The sequence below is a fragment of the Rutilus rutilus genome (assembly GCF_951802725.1).
Source record: "Rutilus rutilus genome assembly, chromosome: 15".
Taxonomy (NCBI): Eukaryota; Metazoa; Chordata; class Actinopteri; order Cypriniformes; family Leuciscidae; genus Rutilus; species Rutilus rutilus.
The window spans coordinates 7267748-7279339 of record NC_140220.1 but is presented as its reverse complement, the minus strand read 5'-3'; the positions used below and the strand labels follow the sequence as shown (position 1 = coordinate 7279339).

General features: G+C 35.8%; 1 protein-coding gene across 1 annotated transcript; it reads right to left on the bottom strand.

Moving 5' to 3' along the window:
• Positions 1-1981: 1981 nt before the first annotated feature.
• Positions 1982-5603, bottom strand: LOC311304371 (uncharacterized protein; the record flags this gene model as incomplete). The annotated part of the gene is made up of 13 exons (XM_084431329.1): positions 5545-5603; positions 5308-5418; positions 5140-5228; positions 4554-4670; positions 4142-4225; positions 3987-4052; positions 3757-3845; positions 2985-3036; positions 2840-2875; positions 2660-2704; positions 2505-2575; positions 2355-2416; positions 1982-2196 (listed from the first exon to the last, which is right to left on the bottom strand). The coding sequence occupies exons 1-13, from the start codon at positions 5597-5599 to the stop codon at positions 1982-1984; spliced, it is 1092 nt and encodes a 363-aa protein (XP_084287455.1). The 5' UTR covers positions 5600-5603.
• Positions 5604-11592: the final 5989 nt, after the last annotated feature.

Sequence of the window (11592 nt, the reverse complement as noted above, 5' to 3'; positions counted from 1 at the left end):
GTTCAGAAGCCGGAAGTGTACTGAGAGTGAAACTTCTCGCCATATTAGACATTCTCTGGCGGGACCAGAAACAAACAAAACAAAAACTCGTCTAGCACGTGTATTTACCTGTGTCAGCTGTGTTGTCGATGCCTCGAGTGAAAAGAAAGTGCAGAGCGCGAACGCACCAGAGTGAGTGAAGGATTGCCGTTAAGCAGTATCTCTGGTCGTACGATGTGTATGACGTCATTGACGATTTAAAAGACTTTTTAAAGCAAATAAGTGACTCTAAAAAAATCTAACACCCGCAATGTGTAATTCCTTTGCATCTCCTTTCAAATACAACATTCAAATTACTAGACAAAAAATTATATCCTGAGAAAATTCTGCACTCGTCCTGTGAGCGCCCTCATATGGAGCCAGAGTGGAACTGCAACCTGTTCAGAAGCCGGAAGTTTACTGAGGGGAAACTTCTCCCTTTATTAGACATTCTCTGTAAGTACACAAAAGTGGATACAGGCGACACGCGCAACGTGTCATATTACTCTGAGAACTACGCCCACTGGAGGGGAACACAGTCGGCGACAGTTATAGCTTAGTTTACAGAAATATAATATATAAAACTGACATTTGGATAATACCTTATGTAGCCCCGCCCCTTTTCAGCGCTGCGCTCGTTGTCTTTTGTCTTCCGGTTTGTATTTTCACAGTGATCTTGCTCGTTTTAAAATCTTCCCGGTCTACTGACATTTGTTAAGACATCTGCTCTAAACATTACAATCCTCATGATAACTTTTGTTAACTTTACAATAAGTAAATCCACTTTATCAGCCATTGAAATAAACGGAAGTTCAAAGACAATATTCCCTAAAGATGACTGCGCGCTTGTTTCTGGCGCATAAGGTCTATGCAGATTTTTAACGACACAAGGATGAATAAATGATGACTTAATTTTTTATTTTTTAGTAATTTTTTACCTTACTATATGGTCAATAGACCATAGGTCTAAGACAGTAGAGCCCATCAACTGTTTGGTTACCCATATTCTTCAAAATATAAACTTTTGTGTTCAGCAGAAGAAAGAAATTTCATCCAGGTTTGGAACTTGAGGGCGAGTAAATGATGACAGAATTTTCAATTTTGGGTGAACGATCCCTTTAAACAAGAAGACTGTGTCTATTCTTCTCACTAGATGGCGCTATAAGCACACGTCTACCATTTTATACAATAGTATCCAGCTGCAGACCCGCAGCACCACCAGTTTCAGAACCCCAGCGACAGAACCGGAATGAGGGCGGAGTTTACCGCCGAGTAGCGCCACTTAAGGTTTTGGAGCATAATTAGCTTTTATTACACACGAAACGTCATTCTTTATACGTTTTATAATGATACATTAAGGTACAGTTACAGTAAAATAATCATTTTAAAACATTAATCTTGTGTAGTATAATTGTATAGTTTCCCGTTTAATTGTATTATGAAAGTTACTTCCTGATCATGATGTTGAAAAATAATGCTTGAAACTTATGGGCAATTTACATAAAATATCCATTATTTCACAAGAACATGTGACACTTTGTTGTGATGAGGCAAAGACAGTGGCATCCATTTGCAGCTTTATTAGAGAGTAGTCAAGACAGGCAGGGTCAAACACAGCAGACAGGGCAAAGCAGGCTAGGCAGAGACAAACCAGGTGAACAGGCAAGGGTCGAGGCAGGCAGCAGAGAATCAGAAACGATAAACAATCCAAGGTCAAGAACAGAAATCAAACACGGGAATAAATGCTCAGAAATGATGGCCGGGGCAGAATCAAGACTTCATGTTGGATGTGTGTGTGGAAGTGGTTTATATGAGTGTGTGTAAATGAGATGCAGGTGTGTAACGCAATCAGTCCTTGTAAGCAGTATTATGGGAAGTGGAGTTCAATGGGTAAAGTTAATATTCCGGGAAGGTTCCCTCCGGTGGTGAAGAGGATTAAAAGAAACAAAAATGTAAATAAACTTCAAAATCTATCAAATGAGGAATTCACTCTGAGGCCCATTTTGTCCTTACATTCCTGCAAAAACCCCTCCATGTCATCCCTGAGCACAAAACGAAATACAAAGGGCTCTCTGGAAGCTTCTGACTGTTCCCGGAGATTGTTGAGGGCCTTTTCCTTATCTTCTTCATCCATTCGAATGAAAAGAGGCTCCTCCACTGGACCCTTGAGCAGATTGGCTGTTGGAATGGAGCCATTCCACAGCTTCTTTCATATGCCAGATTATTGGGAGCTCCTTCATTACAGAATATTAAAGGAAAATGTGACTTTAATATTTCTTATAAATGTATGTTAAGATATATTATAATAATAAATATAATTATATAAACATATATACACACTGCCTCACTGCTGCTAAGCATAGCTTGTTCTCGTTCGACTCTTGTAGGGGTTTCTGCACTGGAATATACATATCTTGGTTAATTTAAAATTGATCAGAAGAGGGTAAAAATGTAACAGTGGGCTGGAGTAAATGTCCAGTATCTACCTTTCAGAGAAAACCCCAACATTTTCCAGAAGAATAAGAGCCCACCATCTCCGTATGTTTGGAAAGTCGCACTGGAAGACAAAAATAGAGAAATCTTGATATTTCAACTGCTACAACATCATAACGGTCAGTTACTTGACCTGGTAATTACTTACAGATGTAAAATCAAAGGGTGCTCCCGTGACAAGATGTAGAGCGTACTGGAAAACAGGAAAAGTTAAGGAACATTATCATTATATTATATATTTTTTTTCATGTTCCTTATTTAACAACTTAAAATAAATTTAAAAAAAACACACCAATCATTGATTTATATCAAAACATAATTATCTCACCATCAACATGAAGACTCCACAGTCTACACCACCAATCTGTTGTGGGATATCCAAAAAAAAAAAAAGAAAAAAAAAAAAGAAAGCATGAGGTTATTAAGGGTTTGAAACTTCAGTCCCAACTTTAGCCGACTTCTTTATAACCAACCTTGTTTTTCAGGAGCACCCATTTGCCAGGTGAAATTTTGGCTGTCAGTTTACTGCAACAAAAATACACAAATAATAAAACAGATTTGTTAATATGAAGTTACATTGTGCAGCAAATACAGTTTGAAGCTCTGAATATATTTTTTGGAAAAAACTGTCACAGCATACAGAATCAGAACATCATGCAAGTAACCATTAAGCAAGTTTATTACATGGCTTGGTTGAATTCTAATGTAGAATGTGGTCTGTTATTTCTTGATAACAGACCGCTGCGAAGTATAACACACCGTTGCCATGCAAAGCAGAGAGTTGCTATGGACGCAGGATTCTAACTGTAGAGACGGAACAGACTGTTTTCCTTAGCGGAAGCAATACAATCGTTTTTAAATCAATAAACTTCTTTTAAAATCAACATTTTGTGTCAAATTATTGATTTATTTTGGTAGGTAGCCATGTAATAAGAATGATAACGTAGAGCGAGGCGGTTGTTATAGCGAAAACAACCCCTTCAGGCTGATTCAAGATCCCTCCGCTTCGCGTTGGGATCCTGATCAGCCTGTCGGGGTTGTATTCGCTATAACAACCGCCTCGCACTACGTTATCCCTTACTTAATAAACTCTTGAACGGGACACTCTGAATGGCAAAACTTTGAACGCACACATTGAACTTGGAACACACATATTGAACTTGGAACACACATATTGAACAGTGAACCTTAAAAAGTAAATCTGAACTGAGAACCTTGAACATTTTCAATATTTATTTTTGTAACCTGAAAACTTTCACATATCTCTCATCACCCAACCCATATGGATTGGTTGAATCTAGGAAGTACATGTGCCTATCTTTTGGCTTCATGACCTGCAAAAAAAAAAATAGTGTTAGTACTTCTGATTCATGAAATGGTATTCCTGAATTGTTATGAGACAAAAGCAGGCAATTTTCAGACAACACTGCAAAGTTACATTAAATAGCCACTTAGCCAGATTACAAATAACTTACACACAACATCCAGTGTGCTGGCTTCCAAGCAGGGAAGACAATGCAGTCTTTCAGTGCAATGCAATCCTATAGATGATTAAAAAAAAAAATCCATTCAGTTGGTTTAAAATAAAATTGGTCACTGCTGTGAATGTTATGTAACTTTGTGGCCTCACTGGAAATGACAAAGATGGGTCCAAATTATTTGGAGGCAACCAGGTCACCACAACATATGCGTTGGCTGTCCACACATCCATTCCCTACAACATAACATACCAATTAAAGACTGACACAAGCTATGTCTCTGACTTAGGGCTGGGCGATATATATCGTGACATTGTTATGCGCATCTCGTCAGTAAAGCCAGTTCCTTGATTAGTAGTAAATCGCCATCACCTGCTTTCAGATGGAGCGGCATTTACTACACAGAGCCGTAGTTCACTGACAAGCTGAGCCATATCGCATTAATTATCATGGACGTATTGCCTGTGATAATTAATGCGATATGGCTCAGCTTGTCAGTGAACTACGGCTTAACGGTCACAAACATTTCTTATTGTTATTGTATGTTATTGTATGTCAACTCACTGTTGCCTCCAACAGCTCATTGAGACCTAGAGTACAGAAATCTTTCCTTTTCAGAACCAAGTTTCCAACTTTGGCAATTGTCTCATTTGGGTTGTCTGTCCCCAAAGCCCATTCAAGCTTAAACACAAATGAGAGAAGAAATTGCATAGTATATTGTTGAGGCAAAAACAAATAACTAACAAAACAGCATCAGGCATAAGAGACATCAATGATTCAAATTGTCCTTAAAAGATATTTATTCTTGCAAGAATGTTCCCAGTCCATCCACAGTCCAGCTGCAGGCGGAGTGAGACCCAGAGCAGAGGTTGGCCAGCATTTTTATAGTGTTATCTCGTCACCCACCACAACACAAGGAACAAAAGGGACCCCCCTTGACCCTGGGAATCCTCTCACCTCTGAAATCCCACACACACACACCCTGCAGTTGTACTAACATCATAAAAGAAACTCAAAATACAGACAAATGAATGTATGGCATTCATTTGTTAAATCATTGAAAATTAAATATAGAGAAAAGATCCATTTTTCCATAACATATATATTAAAAGATTCTGCATTTCTGCACTGAAAACTGTCATTCACATACCATTGCTGATTGCCTATGACTTGGCAGACAATCCCAACACACTCTACTGGCAGACAGGTGTTTGATGTTACACACAATTTCATTTTCTGCTGTAATAGTGAAAGTGTATAATTACATACAACTTGCATCAGGATATATTAAGACAATACAAGATATATTAACACTTACTACTGGTTGGGACCATCACTGAGGTCGAGATTGTGTCCTCCATCTCAGTGTCTATGTCCTCCATCTCACTGTCTATGGGGACTGGCTCCTCAGTGGAGATGTCAGAATTTTCTATAACAATACAAACAGCCAACAAGAGCTATTTCCTTTAAACACACACACTGAATGGTGGCCTATGCATTTCCACTAATTCATTCATACATACATACATATATAGATAAAGATATTTTAATTTACCCAACACAGCCTGTCCAAGCATATTCTTCACCAACTTTGATCCAAAAGTCTTCATTAATCTAGTTATAATATATTGGGTGTACATATGTTAAACAAATAACTCAAGATATTCATACCTCCACAGACAACTGCCTTGTTGAAGTGGATTTGAACATGACTTTTTAATTTGACTAGTTTGGCTGGCTTAAATACACTGGCCAAACAAAAAGGGCAGTGGTAATGGCTGCAGCACTTGTTGCACTGCCGCAGCTCAGGTAATGAGTCACCTCTCTGAATCGTTACATGTCTCTACAAGAGATGAAAACAACACACAATTATCTCAACATTGACAAATGGGGTTTAATAAATAAAACTCAACTATAAGGTAACAATAACTCACAAACAATACATATAACAGAGGAACGTGGAACAAACACTTTAACACCTTCACAAGATAAACTACTTTAACCCTTGTGTGGTGTTCATATTTTTGATATTCAGCCAGTGTTTTTAACTCAGTCAACACAATCAAAAAAATTATTTTAAAATACTATACTATATAATGTTTACTTCATCCCAATTACAAGCAATATAAACAGCATATATGGTTAATATTTTCTCTTTACCTTTGTTAGTTCACATTTAAGAATTGCAAGTTGCAACTTTGTGCGGGAACGGCAGGGGTAGAAACACTTAACTCACTCTTGCACTCATACTCTCACACGCACGCGCGCACACACACACACAGACACACACACACCGTTTAGTATGTTTTTTTAAAGCCGTTTGGTTTATGAGGACACAGATGTCCTCATAAACCATCTTTACGTTGTAACGTAATACCGATGTGATTATACACATTTGTGTCCTCATAAACCATATACATGAACACAAACACAAAACATCCTGTGTGTAATGTAAATGTGAAGGGCGTGGTCATTGAAAATGTGTGTTTTTTTTCTTCTTTTTTTTTTATTATGCTTATAAAACAATACAGAGATGACAAACATGGTATACAATTTTGTATCAGAATTACAAAAATGTCAATACAAAATATAATAAAATGTACAATGTCATCTGAACAAAATATCAGTGCATAACGAAAACAAATATAAAGAGAAATGAAGAAGAGGAAAAAAATAAAAATAAAAAAAAGAATCACGAGGGTAAGACATCTTATACATCATTTAGTGTACACAAATTAAAGACATTACAATTTGAAATAGTTTTAATAGCTTTCTTATTTACTGAGGATGAAATAGTGTTAAGGTACATTTTAAATTCTTTAAAAAAAAACAATAAAAATTGGTTTGTTATTGGTGAATTTACATTTATGAATGTAAAATTTGCCAATAAAATAAAATAAATTAATAACAAAGCAGGCTTCTTTTTTTTTTATTGGGGTCAGACTCAAAGTATCCAAAAATAATGTCTTTAAAGGTTACTGATATATCTTGCTGGATATTATCATTAATAAATATTTCAATATTTTTCCATAGTTGTTCAGTATAGAAACATGACCAAAATAAATGATAAACAGTTTCTGTGTGAACTTGGCAAAATGAGCATCTTGTGTCAATATTACTTTTATATTTAATCATAAAATATTTAACAGGGTAGAATTTATTTATTATTTTAAAGGACACTTCTTTTACTTTATTAGTTAGAAAATATTTTTGTTGTAAGGACCAAATCTTTTTCCAATTTAAATTTTGAAATAAATTACTCCAATAAGAGATTGCAGGAGAAACAGAAATTATATTTTCAAGAAAAAGGGATCTAACTTTATTATTTCTTTCTTTTTTTCCTGAAAAACATATTTTACCTATTGGAGTTTCAGTTGGCTCAGGAAAAGTAGTAATTATAGCAGGAGAGTGAATGCAGTTTTTAAAGAGGACACAGATTCCTGCTGGAATTGCTCCCATGACTATGGCAAACTCTTTGGGGGTAACTGGCATATTGTATTCAGAAAGAAATTCTGTGTAAGTCATTAAAAAACCTTGGTTGTTAAATAGTTGACCTACTAAAAGCAAGCCGTTATTAAACCATTTATCAAAAAATAAAGATCTATTTTTGTATAAAATATTTTGATTATTCCAAATAAAAAATGTATGGGGGGTGAAATTGTGTTTATATATTAAAGCCCATGCCAAAAGTACCTGTTGGTGGAAATTTGAAAGTTTGATGGGAATTTTAGATATGTTGTAATTGCACATTAATAAAAATCTTATACCCCCAATATATGAAAGCTTGTTGTGGGAAGATATTCCAGATGGAGTCTTGATATTTCAAATACCGGCGAAGCCAGTTTATTTTAAAGGTATAATTTAAAGAGCTAAAATCAATCAAATTTAAACCACCTTTGTTATAATTGTTTAGAATAACCGATTTCTTCATATAGTGGTTCTTATTTTTCCAGACAAAATTTGTCAGATCTCTATCAATCAGTTTACATGTGGACTTATCAACATAAAGAGATTGGGCCGCATAAGAGAGACGTGAAAGTCCCTCGGCCTTTGTGAGCAAAACTCTTCCTTTAATAGATAGATCCCTTTGAAGCCAACAATTAAGTTTTTTCTTTGTTTTAGCAATAATCGGATTAAAGTTTGTTGCACATCTATTTTTATCTTTAGTTATTTCTATGCCAAGATATTTTACAGTACTTTTAACAGCTATGCCACATATTGAAGAAACATTAAAAATTTTAATGGTCAATAATTCACATTTATCATTATTCAGACTTAGACCAGAAGCTCTAGAGAATGATTGAAGGATATTTAAGGCTACGGGGATTTGAGAGGAGTCTTCTAAAAACAACGCTGTGTCATCAGCTAATTGACTTATGATAATTTTTTTAGTTCCTACAGTGATGCCTTTTAGGTTGCTCCTTGTAATATGCAAATTAAGAAATTGCACTGCAATTAAAAATAAATAAGGGGACACTGGACAACCCTGTCGAACACCACGATTAAGGAAAAATCTGGGAGAGGTACCGTTTTTTTAGTTTAATAGAACTATTTCCATTTACATATAACATTTTAACCATCTTACAGAAAAAAAAAAAACAAAAAAAAAACACCAAATCCTATCTTTTTAAGAACTTGAAATAAAAAGCTGTGTTCTAAAGTATCAAAAGCTTTGTAATAATCTAAGAAAAAAATTAAGCTGTCATTATTAATTATATCAGAATAATCTAAAATATCTAATATTAATCTTATATTGTTAGATATGTGTCTATTTTGCATGAAGCCAGACTGTGCTTCATCAATAATAGAATGTAATACTCCTTTTAATCTTTTGGCTAATACTAAAGCAATTATTTTATAATCATTGTTTAGTAACGTTGTAGGACGCCAATTATCTATTAAATAGGGATGCACGATATTGCATTTTGGCCGATATTCGATATGCCGATATTTTCAAACTAATTTTGTCCGATGCCGATACCGATACCGATATATACACATTTTCCCCCTGATATATTTACACTTTAATTTTACTGAAGAGAAATCCAAGTCTCTCTCCTGTACTACCTTTACTGTATTACACTCATGTGTTGTAGATATGGCAATTTACAAGACAAACAAAACAACATTTGATTCTACCATAAATGTATAATTTTACAAATGTAGACAGACATTCACCCCTGAAAAATAGGTAAATTATTTATGCCATTGCCACAGTTTATTTTTAAGTTCAGACATTAAACTTCAGTCCTTAGAAGTAAAATAAATAGAAAAAAAAATTCAAATAATTTTTTTTTCCTCTTCTCCTACTTAAACAGGCTAGGTCTACCAAATGCTCCCCTGTTTTCGGTGCTGATGCGGTGGTGACCCGTTCATGTACTGTAACATGTAAGGGTGGCGCTGCCAATAAAGCAGTGTTGGGAAAGTTCACTTTCTAACGTACATGAACTAGTTCAAAGTTCAGTTCACAAATTTTAAAATGAACTAGTTCAGTTCATAGTTCATATACTCAAAATTTTGAACTAAGTTCACAGTTCCAAAAAAGAACTAGTTGGTTCTTTTTTTCCATGTTGTTGCGAGATATTATTTTTCAAAATGATTACCACAGCCCCCACAGACAATTATTTTATCAGTTTTAACACTGAAGATATGCGTCAGATTTTTTCCCATCTTCACCGACCTTATCATAAAACTCGTTTAAATGATCATACGACGCCTCCTTGCTGCTTTTTGTTTTGATTTGTAACGTAAGTGATGAGTCGTTCATGAAAGACTCGAGGTGAAGTAATTATTTATGTTCCCTGTAAACGATTTTTGACTGCATTATAATGATTTCTTAATTCAGAATATGATCAAGATTGCGTAGGTGGATGTGTTCGGGGAATTTGCCAGTTAATAGTAACATTTAAAGCCCCTTAAATGAACGAAATGACTCGAAAAAAGATTTGTTCATTTTGATGAACGAGATCGAACAAGAGGTCGAACACGGGTGGCTGGTGTTGCCAGATTGGGTGTTTTTTCCGCTACATATTAAGGGCGGTTTACGGTGGGTTTTAGCCTGGAAGGCTTTATAGAAATCTGGCATCCTACTGAACGAAGTTAAACTGAGAGAGCGTGCCGTTCACAGACACCAGAATGAACGAGTTCACAGTAACGTTCATCAGGCAGTAATGCGGTACGTTCAGTTCACGTTCGCCCAAAATATGAACGAGTTCATGAACTATCGTTCAATGAACGCGTTCAGGCACAACACTGCAATAAAGCAACTAAAAGTTGTCACAGAGAAGCGCAAAAGTAATGATTATGAATATGTCAAATATAGCAAGGAGACATTTTAATTGTTTATTAATAAACAAGTGTTTTCTGTGTCGGCTGCAAAGATGAAGTTGACTGACTCGCGATCTTCGGAGTAGGCTCGCGAGTCAGTCAACTTCATCTTTGCAGCCGACACAGTGAACGCGCCAGGGAGAAATGCACATTTCGGATTACATAGTTTTCTTTCGTTTTGAATTGTTATGTTTAAAAAATATGATTTCAAACGTTCTGTAGATAATAGATATATTTATCAGGTCTGTGAGGCAAGTAAGCTATATGCTGAGTTTCGTTTCATTTATGAGACGAACTCCAGTTCACGCGCGCGCCTCTGTGTCGTGATATCTATTATCTGGTTTACTTATTATTTATTAGGCTAAATCCTTTTAGAAACATTTTTTAAAATTAAGATACAATTAATACAAAACGAAATTCACTTAGAAAGGCTTTGTGCTTTCTGTTTGAGGTCTCTGTGGAAGTTTTAAAGCAGTCTCTATCAGTGCCGCTTTCAGAGCGTTCACGTCTGTAACCGAGAACTGTCACTGTTTTTCCTCATAAATGCCAACACGAAAAATAAAATAAAATGAATATTTTATGCTCTGTGGAGAGCATAGTAGCTTGGAGAGTTTACATTAGTAAGCTACAGGACATCGTCTTTCGAAACATGACCTGCACGAAAGAAAAAAAAAATACTGCGGCATTCTACCCGCACTTGCGAATGCGTCTCTGTCCCCAGCACATCTCAAACCAAACTGATGCTCATGCTAGAAATGCCTCCACATGTTGGAAGTTTAAGTTGCTGGCACTCATGCTATGTTCACGGTCGTCACGTGCACATAGGAAACACGCCACCCTATCGGCAAGGCTCATCGGCAGAAATATTCATATCGGCCGATGCCGATGATGGTCATTTAAAGCTTTTATCGGCCGATACCGATGTTGTGCCGATATCATCGTGCATCCCTACTATTAAATTAGTATTTTTATTTGGTTTGGGAATTAAAGTGATCAGCCCTTGGCATAATGTAGGAGGGAGAGACGATTTGTTTATGCTTTCCTTAAAGACATTTAATAAGAAAGGAGCTATATTTTCACTGAATATGTGATAGAATTCTGACGTTAGACCGTCTGTACCAGGAGATTTGTTTATTTTTAAAGATTTAATTGCTTCATCAATTTCTTTTAAAGTAATGGGAGAATCGCAGAAGGCTTGATCAGCATTATCTAATTGATTAATGGAAAATAACGAATCAAAAAAAAATATGGGCATGTTGCTTGCTAAATTTAGATG